General features: G+C 46.7%; 1 protein-coding gene across 1 annotated transcript in view; it reads left to right on the forward strand.

Annotated features, from left to right (window-relative positions):
• STK17A (serine/threonine kinase 17a) overlaps positions 1-26,764 on the forward strand; it is a 60,308-nt gene that overhangs the window by 11,294 nt on the left and 22,250 nt on the right. The window contains exon 3 of the mRNA XM_040353255.1: positions 22,687-22,899. Coding sequence (XP_040209189.1) covers positions 22,687-22,899 — 213 coding nt within the window. The remainder of the gene's footprint in view (positions 1-22,686; positions 22,900-26,764) is intronic.

Raw genomic sequence — 26,764 nt, forward strand, 5'->3', positions numbered from 1 at the left:
TAGACCTCTAGACGGGTAATGGTGTGTATTGGCAAAAGGCTGCAGCACTGATCAGTGTATTCTCACAGCGGGGAGGCAGGCGAGTCTCTGCTGTTAGAATACAATGAAATGGGGGCTGGGGGTTGATTCCTGCATCCACAACAAATGTGTGGTTGGGGGAATCGATACAGGTTTTTTTTGTTTCCCACTGAAAGACCCAGATGGCATCTTCTTTGCTGTAAAGGAGAGGAGGTTTCTGTTGACTTTAACAAAAGTACTGTCTAAATGCCTGTGATGCGCTTTATAACTTTTATTTTCATAAAAGCAATCCTAGTGACTAAGTAGCCACAGGATGACTTAACTTTTAGAGGCGACGGGAGGGGCACCCCCCCTCTTTCCGCTGCTCTGCCATTACACCGGGGAACCCCAGATAGCAGCTGGCGGTTCTGCTGGATAGTCCCTGATATCTATGACCTAAAACTGGAAGTGATAAGTATTTTGTTCAGGGTTTGGTTTTTTGTTTGCCTGCTTTCCTGCCCGGCACCAGGCCAGTAATCGGACTAATCTTTCTGATCGGCTGCTTTGGAGGGCAGGTGAGAGATCTGGAGTCTAATAGACCCTAGATCTCTCCATAAAGAGGACCTGTCACAGCCCATGCTCGCACAATGTGTGTGTGTGTGTGTTTTTTTTTTTTCTTGTGATGGCAATTGATTCAATGTAAAAATAAATCTTTACAAGGTGTGTGTGTGTGTGTGTGTGTGTGTGTGTGTGTGTGTGTGTGTGTGTGTGTGTGTGTGTGTGTGTGTGTTTTTTTTAATTTTTTTTTTTTTTTTTTTTTGTTATAAATGGTATTGTGTGTTTGCGCATTGAAACTAATTTCAATTTTTTTGGTCAGGTATTCTGTTAGTCGCGGGTGCCAGTTGTCTGCATACAATGGTCGGCGGGAGCGATTTCTGTAGCCCTGATACTTTGTGCATGCAACTCATTATTTGAATTTTTTTTTTTTTAAGATTTCCGAGCTGAACTAGAGAAATCTTAGGCTGCATTCACACTTCAGCGTTTTGAAGCGCCTTCAGATTTGCTGTGAATCTGCCATGATTTGAAAGCGCTGATGTGCAAACAGCAAATCACTGGACTCATGTGACATGCCATTCATTTGAATGACACCTCAAATCGTGACGCGGGTCTGCTAAGATTTTTGTGAGATTAATTGCGGTAACACGCATCGCATGAAGTCTGTCACCTCAAAGTTCAGAGCTACTTTTAAGGCGACGTGCTTTCCGCGATGTGTGTTGCCGCGATTGGAGTGCAATTTAACACGCCAGACCTACGCCGTGATTTGTGGTGCCGTTCAAATGAATGGCATGTCGCTCCTGTGTCACTGGCTTTGACAGCAGCAGGAGCCAACTGCTATCAATCCAGCCAATGAGGACCCGAGACAGCGGCTGGCACTGTTCTGCTCGTCCCTGTCACTGGAAAGATTGGGTTCAGATAAGTAAAAGTGGGCGCCCTGGGGGCTGCTGCCCTACAAAAGGTTTGAGGGTTTAAAACCTCTTTTCTCTTATCGTCCATGGACGGACACAGCTCCTTAAATCTTGACAAGTGGGTTATGTTCCCTGTTTACAGGAGAGGACTAGGCAGAAACATGTTAAATAGTTAAATACATGTTACATTAACAGAGTTGAACAGCCCCGCCCAGGGGGCGGTCCCTCCAGACATAACCCTCCTCACTGCAGCTTGCAGCCTCAGTTTCGTTCTGCCTAGCAAAGGAGAAGGACGTATGGCTCCCTTTGGGCCCAGCGCCCTGAGGAGAAATTTTATTTTATTCTATCTTCTTTTATTTTATTTTCACTTTTTCTTGAAGAATTTTCTTTCAACTGTCGGCTGAGAGACAGGCTGGATAATATAGATCCTTGTAGTCTACTCAGTCCGACCAGCAAGCGTGGGCACACCTTTGCAAAGAGGCTTGGTCTGCCACGCCATACCTCATGACTCCTGAGGTGGCCGGTGAGCTTTGCTCCGAGGTCCACATATGACTGGGCTGTGGTGTTGTCTCACTCACAGTGGACCGGGCCGACAGCTACCTCCATTTCGGTTGTAGTTCTGTCAGGAATGCGTCAGCGAGTCCTCGCTTGGACGGGTAAGTACAGCCCCTCCTGCTTCGGTGGGTTGGTACAGCTGGGCATTCCTGGGGTTTGGGGGTCCCTTCTCCCTTCCCTGCTCCTTTCCCTTGCTGCATTGCTAACATTGCCGCTGTCAGGGGGGAGGGGGCCTTCCTGAGGGGACTGTGTTATCTGGCCTGTGTTTTTTCTTTTTTGTATTGGGCTTTCCTGTGAGGTAAAAAGCCCTGTGATGAGCACAGATGTTTATGATTATACTTCAGCAGACGCTGACTGATTGGTGACACCTGTAATGGTTTTGCTTTTTATGCTGTATCTGTGACTTGTCCTTAAATAAAACAGCCCTAGGAGGCTTTTCCTGTTTAAACACAGGTCCCTGCAAAAGTTACCTCACGGTTCTTTTCCTCACAGGCAGCGCTGGGCAGTCTCCTCCTGAGGGAGTCCCCTGGTTACACCTGGTCAGCGCAGCAAGTGGGTGAGAGGCCCTGAATAGGGCTCTAGGAGCTTTTGTCTATTTCTATGGACAGGTGTGCATATTATAATACACACTATGTAAATATTGGAGTCAGTATCTGGGTCCTTCCCCACATGCTGGTGGTGGCAGCAGGTGTTAGCACCTGGGATTCCCACAGAGTTTTTATTGTTAGTCCTGGACACAGTTTGTGCCAGGGTGGGGGTGGACTGCGGGCGGGCGGTAAAAGAGTGCCCCCTTCCCCCGTTATCCCCTGGGGAATGCTCTGTTATGGAGCCATGGACCAGGTACCTAGTTAAAAAAAGAAAAAAAAAAGGCAGAATAAGGCATTTATGGGTGCGCTTTTTACTGCTGCAAGGGACTCTCCTAAGCTGCATAGTGCAGCTGGGTTTCCGCCGAGGGCTCGGTCTTTTTTGGATCACACAAATCAGACCGCTGTGTAGGTTTTTTCCTTCTGTGCCCTTCTTTGATAATTTCTGAGATGCGGAATGAGAAAAGCCGCTGAGGGCTTTTGTAGTCCCTCACCGCCGGGCGGGAACCCCCACTTCTATGGATCTGACTGATAGAAGATCCGAAGTACTGACCCATTCCATGTTTACCATGCTGGGGTCTGGCTTGTGCCCACTACACTGGGGTCTCAGTCGACGCTGGCACCATTTTTTGGGAGGTTTTTCAATTGCACCTAGTGCTGTATACAACTCACAGAGTGAGCATTTTGCACCAGACAGTGGAGGAGCACCGACTCTCTCCTGAGGTTATTAGCCTAGCGGACCAGCTGGTCCAGGGCCTCATATAGGTCTGTGATGCTTCATTGAATGCTGCGCCCTTGTTATCCAGGGCGTCTGTTTCAGAATGGTTTTATGCACACGGTGGTGTAGTGCTTAACTCCATTACTTGGCAGCAAAAGAGTCATTGGTTAGAATCCGCACACTGACGCCAATCTTCCTGGAGCTTGCATTGTCGCTCCCTGTGTCTGCGTGGGTTTCCTCCGGGTACTCCGGTTTCCTCCAAAGACATGTGTGCATACACCTACATAATATACATACACACCATGTGTGTGTATTGTTTAGGGGCAACCCTCCCAGGCCGTCAAAGGCCCAGCTGGGGGACTATTCTGTCCCTGGGTGCATAAGCCGATCACGCCTTACCCAAATCCTGCCAATGTATATAGCCTTCCCTCCCTGTCTCTGCCCTGGTTCACACTGGGTGCGATTTGGAACGATTTGAGATGCGATTTGACATGTCAGGTCGCATCTCAAATCGGCGGCAATTGTCGGCAATGGCACTGTCCTAATCAGTGCGATTTCAAAAAGTGGTTCCTGTACTACTTTTTGCAATTTCGGGCCGCGATTTACATTAAATTGCGGCCGAAATCGCGTCAAAATCGCAGCCGCGAAATCGCGGTAAAATCGCGCATTTTGCCGCGATTTTGAATTCGTAGCAGTGTGGGCCTGGGCTCTGGGTGGGAGGGGCGGCTTGCAGGTTCACAATTCAGTGAAACCTCCCTGCTCTCCGACTAGTGGGTCTGCGAGGTGGTCTCTTCGGAGTACTAGATAGGGTTTCCTCCTATCCACAGAACAAAGTTCTGTCCTTGTGTCTTCCTCTCTCGGCCCGTCGGTCTGCCTTGGGCAGTGTGGGATTTGCTAAGCTGCGAGGTAATTTTACCTTTCCTGCAGGACGAGAGTTTTGGGGTTTTCTATGGGCCTCAGGCCCTAAATACCTTTGAACGTCGGGTAGTTCTGCATGGAATCCATTTGTTCGGTGGTAGCTGCGCTTCATCCGGGGGATGTCCTGACGTCCTCGGACATCAGGGATGCATACATTCATGTCCCGTTTTGCACATGTCACAGTGTTTTTTTCTGTGCTTCGTGATGAGAGAAGGGTCTCTGTCAGCCTGTGGCCCTCCCTTTTGATCTGGCGTCGGCACCATGGGTTTTCAGCTAGGAGCTCGCACTTATTTGAATTTTGTTGGGACAGCGAGGCTTTGCCTCATTGGCTACTTGGACGACTTTCTTCTGAGAGCAGCTTCTGTCTCCGACCTAGTGGATGGGTTATTCCCATTTAGACCCTCCGAAGATTCGGGTGGATGTTAAACGTTTAGGCCAGAAAGTGTAGCTCGGTGGCAGCAAGCCTGCCCTCCATGTGTGCGACCCAGGGTTCAAATCATGGGCATGCTAGGTTCCGACTCAGCGTTGGAGTATCTAGTGTTGATCCAGACTCCTCAGTGGCAAAGGTCCTTCTTCCCCCTGGAGAAATTGCAGACTCTTCAGTCTGCGGTGAAGGTATTGGCATCACACAATCGGTCTTCTCTCCGGGCGCCTGCTGGTTCGGGGTCTGTGGGTAGCCTCCTTCAAGGTGGTACTGTATGCCCAGTTCCACACCCTGGTTTTCCAGGGGAACTACTGTCCAGGTGGTAAAAAATCTCTTGTCTCTGAAATCATTAGATTCCTGTGCGCCACCTAGTCAGAGTCTCTCTGAGTTGGTGACAGAGATTCCCGACTCTTCGGTCCGGGAAGTTGTTCCTTCCTTCCAGTGGTCGGTGTTTACGACGGATGCCAGCTCACGGTTTGTGAACCTGGAGGTTCACAAAACTGGGGGGTCCAGTCGGCCCTGAGTCGCTGGACTTGCGTGGACCTATGACCACTCCTCCTTGAATGTGTCTGGTCTCGGTAGCTACCCAGGGTCGGGCCTGGCTAGTGCCTGGTGAGAGACCGCCTGGGAATACCAGGCGCTGTCTACTGTTCATTGTCCTACTATTTTAGGCGATCAGGCTATGCTTCTCCTTGTGGTCGACCGATCTGGTTTCAGCCAGACAACGCCACGGCCTTGGCTTCAGTCTACCATCAGGTATGCCGGCAGGCGGACTACTGGAGTCGCCAGATGCTGGACCAGGGCGATTGGTCTTTGTGCTTGGGTTGTTTCGGCTCCCTTGCAGGAGGTGAGCCTCACATGGCATGGATCTGCTGGCAGCTTGTCTTCGCCGCAAGGGTGTCAAAGTTAGTGGCCAGGTCTAGTGATCTTGTACAGACGCGTCAGTCGCGCTGGTGGCCCTGTGTTGTCTGTATCAGTGATTTTTTGCCATTCCTCCATGGTAGTTGCTTCCTCGGCCGCTCCACAGAGTGGATGCTGAGGAGATCCCGATGATTCTAATCGCTCCAGATTGACCTCGGTGTCCTTGGTACGCTGATATCAGGCGCCTGGTAGCGGAGGCACCCTGGCGATTGCCAGGGCAGGAGGTTCCTGTCTCAAGGTCCCATACTTCCTCCTGTTGTACAGTCACTGACTTGCTCAACATGGTTATTGGAAGCCAGACTTTAGGTGACCAGGGTCTGTCTGACTCGGTCATCTCAACAGGGCACCGTAGTCTTCTTCCGGAGGATCTACCGTCGCACCTCTCTTGGTGCGAAGGGATGGAGTGACGTCCACGGGCGTACTCTCGGTGTCAAGGGTCCTGCTGTTTTTAAAGCTTGGATTGGATCTAAAAATTGCTTAAAGCACCGTTTGGGGGCAGATTTCAGCCTTGGCTGTGTTCGTTTAGTGGCCTTTTTGCGGCCCATTCCCTGGTGGGTCCCCTTTTTTTGTGTACAAGGGGTTTGTCATATACTTTCCCCTCTTGGCCCATCTCTTCCCCCATGAGTTTTGACTCTGGTGCTCTCGGTTCTTCAGGAACCTTCCTTTTGGAAACATCAGAGAGATTTTCTCTTGACACTATCTCAGAAGGTGGCCCCTTTAGTGGCCTTTACCTCTGTTAGAGGGGTTTCTGAGTTGGCGGTCTTGTCTTGCAAGCCGCCATGCTTGATCCCCCATAAGGATTAGGTGATGGTGCGCCCGCGACCTTCCCTTCTTCCGAAGGAGGTTTCGGCCTTTCATACTTTAGGCGTGGTACGCGCTTTGCGGGTATACCAGCCTACTACGGCTCCATTTCGGAGCTTCTGACTCTCTTTTGTGTCGGTGTCTGGTCCACAAAAGGGCCTGGCGGTCTCGTCGACCACCATTTCTCGGTGGATCAGGCAGGCCGTCATACAGGCCTATGCTTCTAAGGGGCGGGCCCCCCTTTCCGGTCACGGCACTTTCGACCAGGGCAATTGGTGCTTCCTGGGTTTTTTTTTCGACATCATGCGTCGGTCTCACAGGTGTGCGAGGCGGCGATTTGCTCGTCCGTTCACGCTTTTTCCAGAATTTACATGGTTGCTGTGAGTGCATCTTATGATGTTTTTTTCAGCCGCTAGTTTTTGCCGGCGGCTGTTTAAAGTTGCACCTCCTCCGTTGAGGAGCTCTGCTTGTTTTGGGGTGAAGTTAAAATTGTTTTTACTGATATATTTCCCACCCCTCGTTTTTTGACACTGCTTGGGGACGTCCCACTTGTCAAGATTTAAGGAGCTGTGTCCGTCCATGGACGATAAGAGAAAATAGGATTTTTTGTACTCACCGTAAAATCCTTTTCTCTGAAGTCCATGGACGGACACAGCTCCCACCCCTCCTTTTTAGGTTTGTACTGCTTGTTACGAACTGAGGCTGCAAGCTGCAGTGAGGAGGGTTATGTCTGGAGGGACCGCCCCCTGGGCGGGGCTGTTCAACTCTGTTAATGTAACATGTATTTAACTATTTAACATGTTTCTGCCTAGTCCTCTCCTGTAAACAGGGAACATAACCCACTTGTCAAGATTTAAGGAGCTGTGTCCGTCCATGGACTTCAGAGAAAAGGATTTTACGGTGAGTACAAAAAATCCTATTTTTTAATCCCCAAAAAACAAATTTATTATATTGCAGCTTGCCAACTCTTAAATGTGATGTGTGTGTGTGTGTGTGTGTGTGTGTGTGTTCGTCAGGCTGGGCTGCTTCTATGGGTCACAAGAGTGCAATTTAGTTTTGCACTCCTATGAACCGTTTTCAGTAGAGAGCGGTCTGAAGTCTGTTCTCCGCTGACGTCACGGGAATCGGTCCAGGCACCTGGCGGATCCAGACTCAGATTGTTGTGATGCCTGGACCGATTACTGGGACGTCAGCGGAGAGCAGACTTCAGACCGCTCTCTGCTGAAACCGGGTCACAGGAGTGCAAAACGTCTGGACTGGTACTGAGAGACTGAGACAGCTGCTCCATGCCGGGGGTGGAGAGGTGCTGATTGACAGCCAGCAGCTCTCTGCTTGGATCCGTGAGAATGAGCCATCGGAGATGTTCACTGGCATCCACCTAGGTAAGATGGTATAAAAAAAAAGACTGAAAATTCTGATTGGGTGGCACTTATGAGGGGACTTCTCCCTTTACTGCTGCCACAGCGCCGGCGGGGGCGCAACGGGTGGTGACTACAGCACTGGGAACATGTTACCTGTTCCACCCTGAATCTGTAAGCTGCATTATATAAAATGTTTTGGCTTTTAATACTGCTTTTAAAGGGGTTGTAAAGGTACAATTTTTTTTTTTCTCCCCTAAATGGCTTCCTTTACTTTACTTTAGTGCAGTCCTCCTTCGATTTTTTGCTTTTAAATGTCCTTATTTCTTCTGAGAAATCCTCACTTCCTGTTCTTCTGTCTGTAACTCCACACAGTAATCCGAGACTTTCTCCCTGGTGTGGAGTGTCGTGCTCGCCCCCTCCCTTGGACTACAGGAGAGTCAGGACGCTCTCTACGTTGCAGAGAAAGGAGCTGTGTGTTAGTGGGCGTCCTGACTCTCCTGATCGCCCCCTCAAGGGAGTGGGTGAGCACGACACTCCACACCAGGGAGAAAGCCTTACATTACTGTGTGGAGTTACAGACAGAAGAACAGGAAGTGAGGATTTCTCAGAAGAAATAAGGACATTTTAAAAGCAAAATGGAAGGATGAGGTAAGTGAAGGAGGACTGCACTAAGGTAAAGGAAGCTATTTAGGGGGAAAATGTTTTACCTTTACAACCCCTTTAAAGTGGCTGTAATGGTTAAAGTTTTTTGTGTGTGTGTGTGTGTGTGTGTGTGTGTGTGTGTGTTTTTTTGTTTTGTTTTTAAACTATTTTCTACCAGTGAATGTGCTTTTCATTTTGGACATACTTTTAAATGACATTCATCAAGCCATCGAATGTAGTATGTACTAATGAGAATTTTCGTATGAATATTTGTGCAATAGTCCACAAGATGGAACCCTGCTGTAAACCAGTCAACTGTTGATCTGAGCGTTCATAGATCTAAAATGCACTCTGGTCTGTCTTGTATTTAAGAGAGCCGTGTGTGTTTGATGTGTACTCGTGCATGGATTTCAGGGACGTTTTATTAAACCAGTAAAACCGGTCATTCTGGCTTTGTGTGAGACTGCTGCCAATCCCAGGCTGCTGTAAAAGTGTTTTTATTTAAAAATGTAAACCAAGAAATCTGATTGGTATTTTTAAAAATTGTTCTGTGAATATGGGTGGATTTGTGCATACCAGGATGTACTTTCTTTCCTGGCAATCTTCTCTTTTCTCTAGTGGTAATTGGTTTGATGTTTATTGGCAAAGATTCATGATTCTGGATTTGGGCTGAGTAATCTGCTATTCAGCTGCCCTTTGTCACATAATTTTACAGCAGTATTTACCTTTTTTTTTTTTTTTTTTTTTTTTTTTTTTATGCTTTCTAGAGCTGCACGATTCTGGCCGAAATGAGAATGTTTTGTTTATTTTTTTGCTTGGAATAAAGATCACGATTCTCACGGCATAACATCTTTTACATTTATACAAACAAAATTGAGCTAAGGCCCTTTTCACACTACAAAATAAATCCGTTTTAATAATCCGTTTTAAAATCCGTCAGATAATGTTAAAAAACGGAAGTTATACGTCCTTTATAAAATATCATTAAAGTCTATGGGATTTTTTTATGTTCCGTAAAGATCCGTAATAGTCCGTTATAACATACGGACGTTAGTTATAACGGAATATGTGACGGGTCTTGCACTATTTTTTGTAAATTATTTGTCCGTTGCAAGTAACGGATATATTAACGTCCGTTATATTTTAACATTGAAGTCTATGGCACATGGACGTTAGTAAATGTCTCTGTAAATGTCCGTTATGTTAACGGACGTTAATTTTACTGAGCATGGATATTCAGGGGAACCCCGCTGTCAATTTAAAACAAAAATGACGTGCGGTTCCCGGTAAATATCCATAACCAGACCCTTCAGGTCTGGTATGGATATTCAGGGGAACCCCGCCGTCAATTTAAAACAAAAATGACGTGCGGTTCCCGGTAAATATCCATAACCAGACCCTTCAGGTCTGGTATGGATATTCAGGGGAACCCCGCCGTCAATTTAAAACAAAAATGACGTGCGGTTCCCGGTAAATATCCATAACCAGACCCTTCAGGTCTGGTATGGATATTCAGGGGAACCCCGCCGTCAATTTAAAACAAAAATGACGTGCGGTTCCCGGTAAATATCCATAACCAGACCCTTCAGGTCTGGTATGGATATTCAGGGGAACCCCGCCGTCAATTTAAAACAAAAATGACGTGCGGTTCCCGGTAAATATCCATAACCAGACCCTTCAGGTCTGGTATGAATATTCAGGGGAACCCCGCCGTCAATTTAAAACAAAAATGACGTGCGGTTCCCCCTAAATATCCATAACCAGACCCATTATCCGAGCACGTTGACCTGGCCGGCCGCAGAAAAGAGGGGGGGACAGAGTGCGGCCCCCCCTCTCTCCTGAACCGCACCAGGCCACATGCCCTCAACATGGGGAGGATGTCCCCATGTTGATGGGGACAAGGGTCTCATCCCCACAACCCTTGCCCGGTGGTTGTGGGGGTATGCGGGCGGGAGGTTTATCAGAATCTGGAAGACCCCTTTAACAAAGGGGACCCCCAGATCCTGACCCCCCCCCTGTGTGAAATGGTAATGGGGTACACTGTACCTCTACCATTTCACGAAGGAAGTAAAAAGTATTGTAAAAAAACACACTGACACAAAAGAATAAAGTCCTTTATTTAAAAAAAAAAAAAAAAAAACTCCAGCGCTGAAAAATCCACTCGTTCCCGGCTTCCAGCGTTGTCCTGATCCTGCGACGGGTGCGGGTGATCTCCCGCGATGAGAAGATCCAGCGTCGGGTGATCTCCGCTCCGGCGATGTGAAGATCCATCCAGCGCAGCATCCCGGACCTCCTCTCACCGCTGGGCACAGCCCAGCGAATGAGCGGCTGAAGCGGTGACATTTCTTATATAGAGGAGGCAGAGCCACCCGTCACGTGACCCTGCCCCCTCTGACGTACCCTCTGCTACGTCACTGGGGAAGACCATGAAGAGGAAAGACCTTTCCTCTTCATGGTCTTCCCCAGTGACGTAGCAGAGGTACGTCAGAGGGGGCAGGGTCACGTGACGGGTGGCTCTGCCTCCTCTATATAAGAAATGTCACCGCTTCAGCCGCTCATTCGCTGGGCTGTGCCCAGCGGTGAGAGGAGGTCCGGGATGCTGCGCTGGATGGATCTTCACATCGCCGGAGCGGAGATCACCCGACGCTGGATCTTCTCATCGCGGGAGATCACCCGCACCCGTCGCAGGATCAGGACAACGCTGGAAGCCGGGAACGAGTGGATTTTTCAGCGCTGGAGTTTTTTTTTTTTTTTTTTTTTTTTTTAAATAAAGGACTTTTTTTTTTTGTGTCAGTGTGTTTTTTTACAATACTTTTTACTTCCTTCGTGAAATGGTAGAGGTACAGTGTACCCCATTACCATTTCACACAGGGGGGGGGGTCAGGATCTGGGGGTCCCCTTTGTTAAAGGGGTCTTCCAGATTCTGATAAACCTCCCGCCCGCATACCCCCACAACCACCGGGCAAGGGTTGTGGGGATGAGACCCTTGTCCCCATCAACATGGGGACATCCTCCCCATGTTGAGGGCATGTGGCCTGGTGCGGTTCAGGAGAGAGGGGGGGCCGCACTCTGTCCCCCCCTCTTTTCTGCGGCCGGCCAGGTTAACGTGCTCGGATAATGGGTCTGGTTATGGATATTTAGGGGGAACCGCACGTCATTTTTGTTTTAAATTGACGGCGGGGTTCCCCTGAATATCCATACCAGACCTGAAGGGTCTGGTTATGGATATTTACCGGGAACCGCACGTCATTTTTGTTTTAAATTGACGGCGGGGTTCCCCTGAATATCCATGCGACTTCTGGAGCTGGACTTCAAGAAAGGGTGAAATGTTTTTTATTAACGGACGTTAGAAAGGAATGATATAACGGATGTATACGGATATATACGGATAAACATTATCCGTTTTCAATAAAGGAAGAATGGTAAAATATTTATCCGTATGTATCCGTTATTAAATCCGTTAATAAACGTCCGTTAATAGGTGTAATACGGATATTATAAAACGGACATACAATCCATAGTGTGAAAGAAGCCTTACTTTTCTTTTTTTTTTTTATTATTCATTAGTAATTTTTTCCAAAAAAAAATTGCATTTGAAAGACCGCTGCGCAAATACAGTGCGACATGAAATGCACTGATCACTTGCTTGGCACCTCTTTCATTTATAAAAAGCCTATTCAATGAATGCAATGTCCTGTAATTGAAGGGGGGAAGATTGCGATGCTAATCCACGTCTCCTCCAATCTGTGCACCTTGCTGTCATTGAAAAGAATGCAAAGCTTTCTATAATTGGAGGAGCTGAGCAAGTGGCTCGTAGTGATCAGTGAACTGCAATCTCGGTGGCACACCAGGAGACTGCTGCCTGAGTAAAAGTAAGAGTATTAGGTAACCAAGGCCAGAGATGGGGCACGTGTTACAGCCACCCCATTTGTACTGTGTTCAAATGGGCAAAAACTATTTTTGCCCATATTTCAGCCTGTTGGCAGACGATTCACTTGAACAAATATCTTCCCCTAAGATATGTGCATTTAAGGTATTTTATGCATATTTACTTGTAAAAACCTCCTTGTGTAGGCATCCAAAAGCCACCTCCAGTATGTGGAGTATGCTGTGCAACTGCAGAGTCAGAGCTGTAGCTGTAAAGCTGGTCGTACAGCTAAATCCTCTGTCTACACTCGCCTTTATCCGGCCCTTGAAAGAAAGAAAGGGTTGGGACTTTAAATGAGATGCGTGTTGATGCAAACAGTATGTATAAGTAAATAAAGTAGTATAGCGTAATAACCAGGCTCAAAACTTACAAATCCTCTGCTTTTAACATACTAAGTTAGACAGTTGAATTCAGCTTGCAATTTGGTTGGTAAGTTTTGAGCCTGGTTATTACGCTATACTACTTTATTTACTTATACATACTGTTTGCATCAACACGCATCTCATTTAAAGTCCCCAACCCTTTCTTTCTTTCAATTTTCAGGGATGGAGGCATGTGTCATCCACATGCCTCATTCAAAGTCCCAAACCCAGTTCCATGTTTATCCGGCCCTTGGGGCACTATTTCGCCCCCCTCGCGGGTGCAAAGCACTATTTTGCCAATGGACACCAGCAATAGGGCACCATTTCTCCCATGGATATCAACAGTGGAGCACTATTCCAAAAAACTGCAAGACAAAGGCATGTCTCCTGGAGTTATTTCTGGGTTCGCTAGCTCCGGCGCTGTGTTTGGCCGGATCTGCAATGACGTCACGGCACAGGCTGTTTTTCTTTTTGTTTTTATTAAGGTATTTTCAGCGTTGTTGAAATACAAAACAGGGCCATAAGGGCATACCCCGGCCAAGTGTTGCACGTAGCAACGTGCATAAAAGTAACAATACAAAAGAACAGACAGAACAATTAACCTCACACCATAACTCTAGGCATGTCTAGCTAAACATTACCTAAACACCTCTCGGGTTGCACATAACAGGAATACAGAAGGAGCTATTGCATCTTGCAGAACCTCTTCCCAATCTTTGATAACTGAGTTAAAAGCTACAGGGGCCCTTGGGAGTAGGTATGGTCTTCACATTATCTATGCTTCACCTCCCATTACCAGATCAGGGTATGGGTCTGAACTCCAAGTGTCGCAGGTGGTAACCAATGCAGTCTTTCTGAGCTACTCCCCAGGGGGCTGATCGTCTGTTGTGGATTCCGAGTCCGTCCACAGGTGCCAGACTTTGTCATATTTTTTGGGGCATCCTCGGGACAGATACGTCGCTTTGTATAGGGGTATAGTTGCGTTAACCATCTGTTTCCATGCGTTCAACGTGGGAGGGGCGGCTGACTTCCACTTCAAGATTATGGCTTTCCTTGTGTAAAAAAGGATACCTATGAGAGTGCGTGTTGCTTTGGCAAGTGCCAATTGCTCCACCAGGCCAAGGATGCAGACACTAAGTGTTAGGGGAATAGGGATGGTAGTGAGGTCCTGGATAAATTGAGCCACTTCCCCCCAATAGTCCTTAATCTGAGGGCAATCCCAAAATATGTGTGCAAAGTCTGCTGGGGTACCAGAGCATCTCCAGCAGCTGACCGACAGGGTCGGGTATATGCGATGTAGATGTTGGGGCGTATAGTAGATCCTGTGGAGGATCTTGAATTGGACCAATTTGTCCCTAGTGGCAACCAGCTGCTGGAATGGGTAGTCCCACATATCTTCCCAATCCTCCCCATCCAGCTCCCCCACCTCCGCCGGCCACAAGCCATGTAGACCATCCAATCCTACCTGAATGGATGGCAGGAGTGCACGGTAAATTTGGGATAGTGGTTTGGAGAGATCGACCTCAGCCAGGAGAATCTCCAAGCCATCAAGTTCCAGCCGAAGCTGGGGTGACCTGAACTGCGAATTAAAGGCGTGGCGGAGCTGCAGGAACCTAAAGAAAAAGGAGTTCGGAAGCTGAAATTTGTTTTTAAGCCTGTCAAATGTAAATAGCCCCAACTCGTCGCATATGCCCCTAGATATCTGATGCCCCTGCCCGCCCACAAACCCGGGTCCTGCAGAGAGTGGAACTCCCGCAGCCTGGGGTTACACCAGAGTGGTGTACTGGGGGACCATCTGGCCTTCACCAAGTTGGGTTTGATCACTACCAGGTACCATGCCTTCATAATCGCTTTCATAGCCGTTTTAAAACTACTGGAGACCCTCCCGAACCCCTATAGAGAGCATTGCGAAGGGCCTCAAAGGATCCCAAGTGAGCCGCCTCCAGAATGACTGACGCATTAGTGTCATCCGACACCAGACAGTTGTGAGCATTGCCGCTAAGTAGTAGGTGTGAAAGTCAGGGCAGGCGAGTCCCCCCTGTGTCCACGGCCTGCGCAGAATCTTTTTACTGAATCTGGCCGGTCGTGATTGCCACAAGAAGGAGGTCACCGAGGAATCTAGCTGCTGGAAGAAGGATTTTGGAATCCAGACCGGAGAGTGCCGTAAAATATACAACAAGACCGGCAGGAGCTTCATTTTGATTAAGTTAATTCTCCCTATAAGAGATAATGGGAGGTTCGACCAAGCTTTCAGTTTTAATTTGCACCACTGCAGCGCCGGGGACAAGTTAAGCTTAAGAAAATCCCGGGTATTGGAAGAGATGTTAATCCCTAAGTATCTAATAGTGTCAGCCCATTGCAGAGGGGAAGATGGATCTCTCAATCCCCCTGCCCCAGGATCAATGGGCAGGACGAGCGATTTGCTCCAGTTGGTTCGGAGGCCAGAAAGGGCCGCAAAACTGTCTAGGAGCCGAAGTGCCCCAGCTAGCGAAGGACCGGGGTCCTTAAAGAGGATTAAATCATCCGCGTACAATGCCAGTTTCTCGATCACCGAACCCACCTGTATGCCGGACACTTCACTCGACCTCCGCAAGGCTTCGGCCAGGGGCTCCATCACCAGGGCGAACAACGCAGGGGACAAAGGACACCCCTGCCTTGTCCCCCTCCGAATAGAGGAGGAGGGTGAGAGCCTGCCATTTAGTTTAATACGGGCCGTAGGGGCTCTGTATAATAGACCAATCCATTTCCGGAAAGTGGGGCCGAAGCCGAAACTCTCCAGAACCTGCATCATATAAGACCATCTAACTGTGTCGAAAGCTTTTTCGATGTCAAGGCTAACCAATACTCGGGAGGCATTCTCCTCGGGAGGAAGTTGGAGATGGGTAAAGACACGTCTAAGATTTATGTCCGTGGACTTACCAGGCATGAAGCCGGTCTGATCTATGTTGACTAGGGACGGTAAGACCTTCATGATTCTGTTGGCTAGTACCTTAGTAAGTATTTTGAGGTCATAGTTCAGCAACGATATGGGTCTATAAGAGGAGCAGCAAATGGGAACAGGCTGTATTTCTGTTGGGGAAAGTTCCTCTTATGTCTGTCCTGGTAAGCATGATATCGAGGAGAAAGAAGTGAGGGGACGTCTCACCAGTAGGATCTGACAATTGACACCTGTATGGGATTCTACTTCTTCCAACTCTGTTCAAAATGAAGGACAAATTGGCTGGCGTTCCCCCTTTAAATGGTCCTGATTCTATGTAAGATGTCCATATTAAGTAAGCCATGTTGCAGTTTTCTGGCCTGTACTTTGAATGTGATAATGTGTTGCTTGTGACTGCAAAATTAGGTACTATGCATGTGGCGCACATTTCAGATAAGGTACACCCCTTGATGTTGTGTAACATCAGATAAGTGAATGCCAATTGCTGGCTAAACACTACCTCTGGAACTGAATTGAATAGCATGCTCTGTATCCTATTTGGCTTCAAATGAAGCCTGTAAAAGGTCCTGATATAGCTGTTCAGTCCTTGGGGCAAATGGGTAAGAAGTCAATACTAGGATTTTTATTTTTTCACCCAAGAGTGAAATCCTAAGAACCTTGCTTTGAATAACCCGTTTTCCTTTTTATAAGAACATAGAAACACATTTTTGTGGGCAAATTGGATTAGAAGTTACTTGGCCCCACCTATGGGTACCCCCGTTCTGAGCTCAGGCCTCATTGAGCCAGTGGGGGGGGGGGGGGGGATCTTGGGCAAGGCATACACCTCTTGAGATACTATTGTACAGGACTACTTGTTCAAGATGGCTTTTATTATTGTAGCAGTATGTTTTAGGTAATTGAGCTGTCCAACCCCCTTATGTTGGTGGATAATTATTTTGCTGGTTTTGTGCGTTTTTGCAGTAGATCTTGGACAACACATGCTACGCCATTTGTGTAAATTGATCTAAATCAATCTGAAATTGCTAGTGGAACATGGCTTGTTTTATTCCGAATCCTCCTACACATCTGATTCTGTTTGATTTAGATCTCATTCACATCTGTGTGATCACACGTTTTCTAGTAGGTGGGCTGTGGCTCTAGTCATTCTTGATGACACTCTAACGCAGCTTGCTAGCATGTGTGCGTTGCCGTGCACCACAATGCATGGTAATGTCGCTGTGCGCTGCATTTAAAAAAAAAAAAAAAGATATGGACTTCTTTTGGGCTCTCATTACAGCCCGAGGGTGATCTCTTTTCTGCTGCAACAGCAATTTCATCCTCAGATTTTTTGGAACTACAATCCCCATGGTGCTCAACTACACTGTAGAGGGCATGAGCATCATAGGGAAATGTAGTTCCAAAACATCTGGAGTGCCAAGGTTCGCCATCACAGGTTTAGGTTAAAGCGTTTTCATGTGTTAGAATGGCTCAGTCCAGACCTAATTCCAATTGAGAATCTGTGGCAAGACATGAAAGTTTCTGTTCAGATGCTCTCCATCCAATCTGACAGAGCTTGAGCTATTTTGCAAAGAATGTGCAAAAATGTCACTCTAGATGAACTTCCGAGGGACAGCACTGCTGTCCATAGGAGTGAGGAAGGGTACCTGTCAAACAGAACTGAAGGGTGTCAAATGTGGCACCGGAGGGGGAGGAGGAAGTGGATAAGACTGTCTTCCACTTTTGGGTGGGACTCCTCCTTAGGTTGCCCATACAAAACAACTCTTTCCCCCACCCACTCGCTCGACGTGGATGGGGGGAATCAACTTCGCTGAGCTATGGTATTGTGACAGCGGGGAGACCTCTCTGCCATCAGAATACGTGATTGGTAGATTGACTTTTGTACAACCACTCTGCCCATCCTTTAAGCAAAATTCGGCTGATCTCTGCTAAACTGGATGAGTTTTTGATCCATGGCTTAGTGTGTTGCCCCAACATTTCATATTCCTAATGTCTGCTGTACCATGTACTTGTATGGAAAAGGTCTGTTGGGGGTGGTAATTGGATCTATCGGCCGATTTTTGGCACTTTTTAATTAATCGGCATCGGCCGATTGTTTAAAAGAAAATAAAAAAGCTAATGTAAAACTTAGGGTTGTCCAGATACCGATACCAGTATCGGTATCGGGACCGATACCGAGTATTTGCGGGAGTACTCGTACTCGCGCAAATACCCCCGATACCTAAATAGAATACTTCCCCCCCCCCTTCCCCCCCCCCCCCCCCCGCCGCTGCCGCCGCCGCATCAAGGGACATGGCTAGAGGGACATTGCTGCATATGTGAGGGACATGGCTAGAGGGACATGGCTGCATATGTGAGGGACATGGCTGCATATGTGAGGGACATGGCTGCATATGTGAGGGACATGGCTGCATATGTGAGGGACATGGCTGCATATGTGAGGGACATGGCTGCATATGTGAGGGACATGGCTGCATATGTGAGGGACATGGCTAGAGGGACATGGCTGCATATGTGAGGGACATGGCTAGAGGGACATGGCTGCATATGTGAGGGACATGGCTAGAGGGACATTGCTGCATATGTGAGGGACATGGCTAGAGGGACATGGCTAGAGGGACATGGCTGCATATGTGAGGGACATGGCTAGAGGGACATGGCTGCATATGTGAGGGACATGGCTAGAGGGACATGGCTGCATATGTGAGGGACATGGCTAGAGGGACATGGCTGCATATGTGGGGGACATGGCTGCATATGTGGGGGACATGGCTGCATATGGGGACACATTTAAAAAAAGTATCGGTATTCGGTATCGGCGACTACTTGAAAAAAAGTATCGGTACTTGTACTCGGTCCTAAAAAAGTGGTATCGGGACAACCCTAGTAAAACTTCAGCGTGACTTGCAGATGGCTTCTGTATCATAGAAGTCAATGCAAGTTGCCGTGGAGCGACTTGTCTCTGGGCAGCCTGCCAAGTGTGAGAAAAGATCCAATGTTTCTACATATCAATGAACTGAACTCCGTGTGTAGAAGTTCTCAGTTTTTACCATTTAAGGACTAAATCTTTTCTGACACTTTTTGCTTACTGCTAGAAAATCACTTGGAACCCCCAAACATTATATATAATTTATTTTTATTTTTTTTAGCTAAGACCCTAGGGAATAAAATAGCTGTTGCAATATTTTATGTCACACAATATTTGCGCAGCGGTCTTTCAAACGCAATTTTTTGGGAAAAAATACACTTTAATTAATTTTAAAAGTAGGTCCCTTGGTAGCTTAATGTTACTTTTACAGCAGGGGTGTCCAAGCATTTGAAGAGCGAGGGCCACTTAAAGGAGTTCTCCAAGCTAAAACTTTTAACCCCCGCTGTGCCCAGGCTGTAAAACTATACAAAATAAACTTTCACTTACCTGCCTACGATCCCCCGTTGTTCCGATATCGCCTTCCCGGTCTCTTCCACTTCCTGCGGGTCGGTGACTCACAGTGCGCTCAGCCTATCAGCGGCCGCGACGGGACATTGCTGCGGCCGCTGATAGGCTGAGCGCACTGTGAGTCACCGACCCGCAGGAAGTGGAACAGACCGGGACCGGAGAACGGGACGGCGATATCGGAACAACGGGGGATCGTAGGCAGGTAAGTGAAAGTTTATTTTGTATAGTTTTACAGCCCGGGCACAGCGGGGGTTAAAAGTTTTAGCTTGGAGAACTCCTTTAAGCAACTTGGTAAGCAGTCGTGGGCCACAATGAGCGGACAGATGACGGGTCTGTGAGTCTGCATATGGACTCTACGGTCCCTCCGATCCACCCAGACAGAAGCGTGGTGCAGGTAACCGGAGTACACCTGTGGATCAGGTGAAAGCAGCCCAGTAACCGATGCAGAAGAGATTCCCATATATACACTGATTGTAGAATTCAAAGTGATTTTTTAATAGCCTTTCATCTGTCACTGACTGTTGCTGTCAGGCAGAGTGCATTTGGTATCACTCGGCCTGTGACCGGAGACGGTGCTATACGGGAAGCATCGGCTCATGCGGCTCTACTCCTCAGTCGCTTGCTTCCTACAACGTTGGCTTCATTTACAACACTGGCTGCTGGTGGGCTGGCAGCCCACGAGCTGGGTTTGCTGATCACCATCCCAGAGCAGAAGGTTGCAGTCCAGAGGGCTCCGTGGCCCACCTGCGTTAGTGTGGCTTCCTTTTAGCCAGCAGAAAAGATGACTGAAAAAATGGATCTGATTGCAGTAAATGTTTTCTGAACACCTAGTACCGTATTTGTCGGCGTATAACACACACAGGCGTATAACACGTACCCTAACTTTAAGAGGGAGGTTTCAGGGAAAAAACTTTCCACCGCCCCCTGCGTATAACACGCAGGCACAGTTTACTCTCTATTTCCAGGGTAAAAAGGTGAGTATTATACGCCAATAAATACAGTATGTTGCATAGTTTTTTGGTGACCTTGCTTGTGTTATGGGTGGCATTTTGTTAAATACGGTCGCCACACATTTTGGAGAGGGCAAGTCTTGTGTATTTCCAGACTTTTTTTTATTTTAATGTTTTAATACTAATGCAGCTTCAGTATTCAAATTCCTAAAGGAACCTGTATGTGAAATATTTTTTAGTGTGTGCTGTTCATGAATTCGGAGCCATAAATCATCTGATCCTTTTCTGCATATACTTTGTAGTCACTGGCTGCAGCTTGTGGGTGAAAAAGCTTCTCTAGCGAGGACCTGGCAACCATATGGCTTTAAACATTGCCAGTGTACTTGCATCCTTTCAAGCATGCAATCTGATTGTGTTAATCAGTGTTTGTATATCTACTTGCGTAGAAGTAGGTCAGCGTACAATTCAGTTTAGGCTGATGAAGGCACAAGTCTTTATGGCAAAACATGACTTCATGCTCCAGAAATGTGCCCGACAAAGGCATGTTTACATTTGCCACTTTCCATGGCTGCTTTTATATTCAGCTTTGATTTCCCATAGATAAGCTACCTTACAATTATTGTTTTGTTCAGGATTTTCTCTGGAACTGGGAATATATTTTGGGTACGCTGACACAATTCTCAGCACAGTAGGAATAACGTAGATGTAAACCTGTACAACATTTATTTTTCTAAAGAACCGTGCAAAATACACAATAGAGGGGGAGAGAGAGATGTATAATTTTATTATACATTTTTGTTGGACGGTTTTGTTCTTGCCTTTTTTTCTTCATCCTGTTCTATAACCTAAGTGATGAGATTATTGGGATAGTGTATACACATTTAACTGCTGTTTGGTGACTAAACAAGCATAAACATGATTATGTGCGGTCTGCTATAGATTAGTCAATGCAGGTCAGGGTAGCTGATCAGTATTGCAAGCAGTGACGGCCCGTCAATAGGGGGCGAAGGGGTGTCTCCCCCCCCCCCCCCCCAAGCTACTTATAAAAAAAGAGGCACCTGCTATGCTATTTGCACTGACTCTACAGCAGCAACTTTCACCTTCAACTTTACTTCCTCTCTCTCCTTGTAATGCATGTCTGTACATGTTCCCCATCACACCGCCCCCCCCCCCCCCCCTCCCTATCTCCTGTTTGCTCTCCCCTGGCATAGATCTTCACTGCTCCCATCCTGTAGCCTCCAGTGTCAGACCTGACCATTCAAATCACTGTCACCCTTTCCATCCCACATTACTTTTTATCTCTTCCAAACTGTTGAGCAGCTCAGTACATTATCTGCACTTTTAAGGTGGCCATAGTAGGAATGAAATTTTAAAAAGGAACCATCTATTCTACAACCACCTTAAATGAGGGCTGAGAATTGTACTGAGCTTCTGAACAGTTTGGAGGAGATAAAAAGTAATGTGGGATGGAAAGGAGGTCAGTCAGTGATTGGCCACTAGAGAGGAATGCCCAGATCTGAGACCACACTTGTAAAGAACTCAGCACAGGGATGGTGGGAACCCCCTCGTAATGGACATAGCGGGTGCACAGACCTGGGAACTTGGCACATAGATGGTGGAACCCCTCATAATGGGCATATCGGGTGCACAGACCCAGGAACTCGGCACAGGGATGGTGGGAACCCTCTCCTAATGGACATAGTGGGTGCACAGACCTGGGAACTCGGCACATGGATGGTGGAAACCCCCTCGTAATGGACATAGCGGGTGCACAGACCTGGGAACTCGGCACAGGGATGGTGGGAACCCCCTCGTAATGGACATAGCGGGTGCACAGACCTGGGAACTCGGCACATAGATGGTGGAACCCCTCATAATGGGCATATCGGGTGCACAGACCCAGGAACTCGGCACAGGGATGGTGGGAACCCCCCTAATGGACACAATTGCATATAAAATCCAGGAGGCTGGTTATACTCAAGTTGATCAACTTGGGGTACATTCAGTCTGCCCATACATGGTTCGCATCAGGATCAGGCCGAGATTCAACGGTCTATTGCCTGCCTTAACCATCCCATTGCACACATTTTAAAATGGTTCCTCAGTTGGCAATGCACTTTGCTGTGGCGACTGACTGACTAACAACGCTACTCAAAACTATTCTGATTTGTGCTATAGGAGTGTTAGACCTCAATCATCTAACTTATTTGTCCCCTTTTCAGCTGGATGATTAGGTTGCATGCTGGGCACCTAGACCTGTCTATTAGCAGAGAAGTTGTCCTGCTTTTTTATTTTCTTTTTTTATTCTATTTTTAGTTATTTTTTGCATATAGTTTGTCTAAGTATCCCCCACTCTTGTCCCCAAGAAGCCGACGATGAGAGAAGCACATTGGTGATACCCCAAAGATTTTCTGTACATAATTGGAACCTGGACTGTAAAAGAAATTCTGCTGGGGTATCGGGGTGATATGCGTTTATATACCGATCAAGTGTTTTTTGGTTCTTTTTTTTGTCCTATAGTTTCTCTTGTTAGGATTATTGTATTTTGATGATTGTTGAGATGTGGTACTTTTTTTTTTCAAATGAATATATAGTAGAAATTAGGAATGAAATTGTTTGTTTGGTTCTGTGGTGAACTTTGTTTTAAGAGAATTCTCTAATCATCCAATGCCTTTGGTTTATTCTTAGGGGGAAGTTTGCTGTTGTTCGAAAGTGTATTGAAAAAGACACAGAGAAGGAGTTTGCTGCAAAGATTATGAGAAAACGGCGGAAGGGCCAGGATTGCCGTATGGAAATCCTTCATGAGATCGCAGTACTGGAACTTGCCCTTGGGAACCCTTGGGTCATCAAACTGCATGAAGTCTATGAAACAGCCACTGAAATGATCCTTGTCTTAGAATAGTAAGTAACATTCCTTGGTGGTGTGTGTGTGTGTGTGACTTGCGTACGCAAAGTAATAAACCGACTGTGGCCACAAGGCTTCGCTCCCGGTTTCCCTTGCTTAAAATGCTGGCGCCTGCACCCGAAGCTGATTGAAGAATCTGCTCGGGTGAAGACATCGCTGGATCCCTGGACAAGTGTCAAAGTATTTTGTAGCTGCTGACTTTGGTGCCTGGAGCTCCTCTTTAAGGTCAGATTTTGTATATGGACTAGTTTAGTTCATTGCTTGGTGTAAGGCCCCTTTCACACGGGCGGACCGTTCAGTTTTTTTCCGGTGGACCTGAACGAGTGCTCCATGTAAGTCTATGGAGTGTCGGATGTCAGCGGAGACCATATCCGCTGACATCTGATCCACTAAAATTGGACGAACGGCGATACTTTCGCCATCCGTCCTCCGTCCTATCGGATGAGATCTGATGAAAACCGACATGATGCTGTCCGTATTTTTGTCTGATCTCTCCATAGCAAGCAGCGGCGCTCGACAAGCCTCTCCCCGCTCAGTGAGCAGAGAGGGACCTGTCATCCCCCGACTCGGCGGAGATCAACTGAGAGATCTCCCACTGAGCTGGCGGACCGCTGCAACGGATCCGTCCCTATGTGGAAGGGGTCTTTAAACTGCGTTATTTTTAAAGTAGCCCATAAATAAGAATTGACTTCCGTGAATACTTGTTGCTGTAAATATTTGCTAAAGTCTGCAGTCCAGCAAGCTACTCTAAACATTAGGGGCTGCTTGGAAAGCGCCGTAAACAATCCTCATGCCCACAGGACCTTAATGTGCCTAAAGCTGCCTTTTTTTTATTTTTTTGTGTGTTTAGGCGCGCCACGGGGTGTTCGTTCATTTCACTGCCCAGAATAACGTCCAATGACGTGAATGAACACAAGCATAAACAGGCCTAGCACTTGCGTGTGTTTGTGATTTTTTTTTTTTTCTCTCCCACCTGTAAACGCCTTTGTGCGCAAGGATACAAAAGGGGAGGTTTCACTAAAATGGCTTCTAACTTCAGTTTGTTCAATTAGGCCTTGTCAAAACATGGAAGCTGATTGGTTACTATGCACTTCTGCATCAGTTTTAGTAAATCTCTCCCATAGGCTACCATAGTCAGGTGTTTAGAAGCAGAACAAAGTCATACCCTCTTAAAACTGGCATTTTTTTACTTCCTGTGTGCATGAGGCCTTCTAGTTTCCGATTTGATAACGCACAAAACTGCCATGCGTAGGTGTGAGTCGGCTGAATTCTACTTGAAATACATTTTCATGCAGGGCTGGTTCACACCACAAAAACGCATAGACATTTGCGTTACTGCGTCCGCATTTTTAAAGCATTCCAGATTTGTGTGTGTGTGTGTGTGTGTGTGTGTGTGTGTGTTTTTTTCCCTCCCTTCACTGGGGTCCAGTATGTTTGATGCATTTTACCATGTTCCAATGCAGGGAAAAAATGCAGCATGTTCTATTACTCCGTCCCCTCCCTGAAAATGACTGCACTGATGGCATAGCGCCATTGGAAACCATATAACCTACTTTCTATGTGTTTTTGATGCAGGAAAAAAAACTAGACTGCTTGTGTTGTGAACTGGCCCGGAATTTAAGAAGGGGGGGGGGGGGGTATGGTTTACAAAGTTGAGACTGCTTGTCCAATTACACCTGACTGCCATCCGATCTGATCCGCCAGACTGATGGGGAAACTGACCCCCCCTCCCCCTGTCTGATTTTAGCAGGCATAATCACCTCTCCATAGTGAGCAATGGATGGTTCGATTGGGTCCACCTAAAAAACTGACAGGCGGCCCAACCGCCTGTGTAAAAGGGGCTTTTAGGTCCTCTCTATAGATCACCAAAATGTTTGCTTAAACTGCATATACCGGCTTTCTGTATGACAGGGAGTACTTTGTTTTTTGTTTTGTTTTTGTGTTTTTCTCCTAGGTTTCTTGTTTTGGGAGAGTTCTCTTGATTTTTCCACTTTTTAGATTGCTGCTGAAGGAGTAATTCATGTCCTTCGTGCAAAGATTTGTAGTGTAATCTCTGCTTTTGTCACGGATTTGTGTGTTTTGTCACTTGCATAACAATTGGGAAGTTAACCATTAATAGATATTCGACCTTGCATAGATTTAGGCACGTGTGATGCATGCAGTTTGTTTTGTTGCCTGTGACAACCGTTTTTCCTTTCCTGAGTATCAGATATGTTGTTGTAGCTTTTTTTGCCTTGGTAGGCTTCCCATATTTACACTAGGGGTTGTGAATTTTGAATAGGAGGGATATATATTAGCTGTTTCCCCACACAGGATACATATTACTCTTTGCCTATACCCTGTTTATTTTTGTGTTTTTTACTGGTTTCCACAAGTAATCCTCTTTAAATGCCAATAATTGCACTATACAGAGCCCCTCAAGCAGTATTGCTCACATGCCCTTAGCTATGTCGCTCACCCGGCATCGCTGTCAGGTGTGTGATGTGCCTGCAGGAGAGGAATGAAGTAGTGAGGGCTTCTAAGTAAATCAAGTGAACCTTCAACTGAAGTCTAAATGTCTGTGAATGTGGTCTTTGAGTTTAATCAACCACTGTTTTTAGGTAGACCCTGCATCTTGCTACTGTTTGGGTTTTCCAGAATAAGAAACTACAGTTAAATGTTCAAAAAACAAAAAAATTAGACCCTCTTTTTATGTGTTTTTACAATGCAAACAAGTCGACCGAAATTATGTGTTACTTAAAGTGTTACTAAACCCACAACAAGATCAGTCGGTATATGCAGTATGCTTGTTATATACTCAGTGTGAAACCTAAGGGGTTAATCTTGAGCATTGTGTAAAAAGGCTGTTTTGATCCTGCCTTCTCTGATTCCCCCACCTCTTTCTTTCAGTCCCCAGTCCTTCTGATAGCTTTTGGAGTCACTCTACACATGCTCAGTTTGGTGTGTATTGCTGTTTTTTTTTTTTTCCTCTAGGGAGGGTGCATGTGAGCAGCACAGGACCAATCGCTCTGTCCAGACAGAGGGTCAGGGGTCCTGCAGCCTCATAGGACAGTCGGAGGAGAATGAAAACTCCTCCTACAAGCTTTTACCAAACACTGATAGAAATCACAAGACTTCTGAAAGGCATTTATTTATATTTGCTAAAATAATTGCATTTCCACATTCTGTGTACTGTGTGAGATCAAATAAAGTGAATGCAGGGTGCTGGGTTTAGTAACACTTTAGCACTTCCTCGCTGGTGTAGCATTAAAGATAGGAGAAATGTTATTCTGGAAAGTATGAACAACGCTTTATACTTTCAGATCAAGTTCTACTGCATTTAAATGTGCCTTCATCTATCTCAATGAAACTGAATATAGGTAAATGCGCAGTGTGAAGTTTACCATTTAACAAATCTAAGCATGCATTTAGAAACGTCCTATATAAATGCATATAGCATGCTTTAATCCTTGTTTACTGTGTGCTGTCGGGGTGTGTATAATACAGGGGTCACAATGAGTCTCCAATGAGAAATGCCTACCCAGCGACCAGCTTCAGGGGAGAGGGCAACCCTGACTTGGTACATACAGCGCCACCCTTATCAGTTGTACAGTGTGACAAAATTTGTGTTTCTTTGCCTTACATTGGGGAGAGGAGAGCCGTGACCATGGATGAAATGCCCGGGTGGTGACAACACCCATAGGCTTGCTATGGGGCATACATTGTCGCCTCTCCCCTGATGCTAGCTGCTGGAAGCCGATCACGTGACCAAAGCAGAGCACCCCACCTGCCTGTCTTCTCAGGTATTGGGGGGCAGTGTGCAGAGCCCTCTGATTTGATACTGAGAGTAATAGGGGAGGATTTTTTTTTATATATCATATC

Source organism: Rana temporaria, chromosome 5 (assembly GCF_905171775.1).
Source record: "Rana temporaria chromosome 5, aRanTem1.1, whole genome shotgun sequence".
Taxonomy (NCBI): domain Eukaryota; kingdom Metazoa; phylum Chordata; class Amphibia; order Anura; family Ranidae; genus Rana; species Rana temporaria.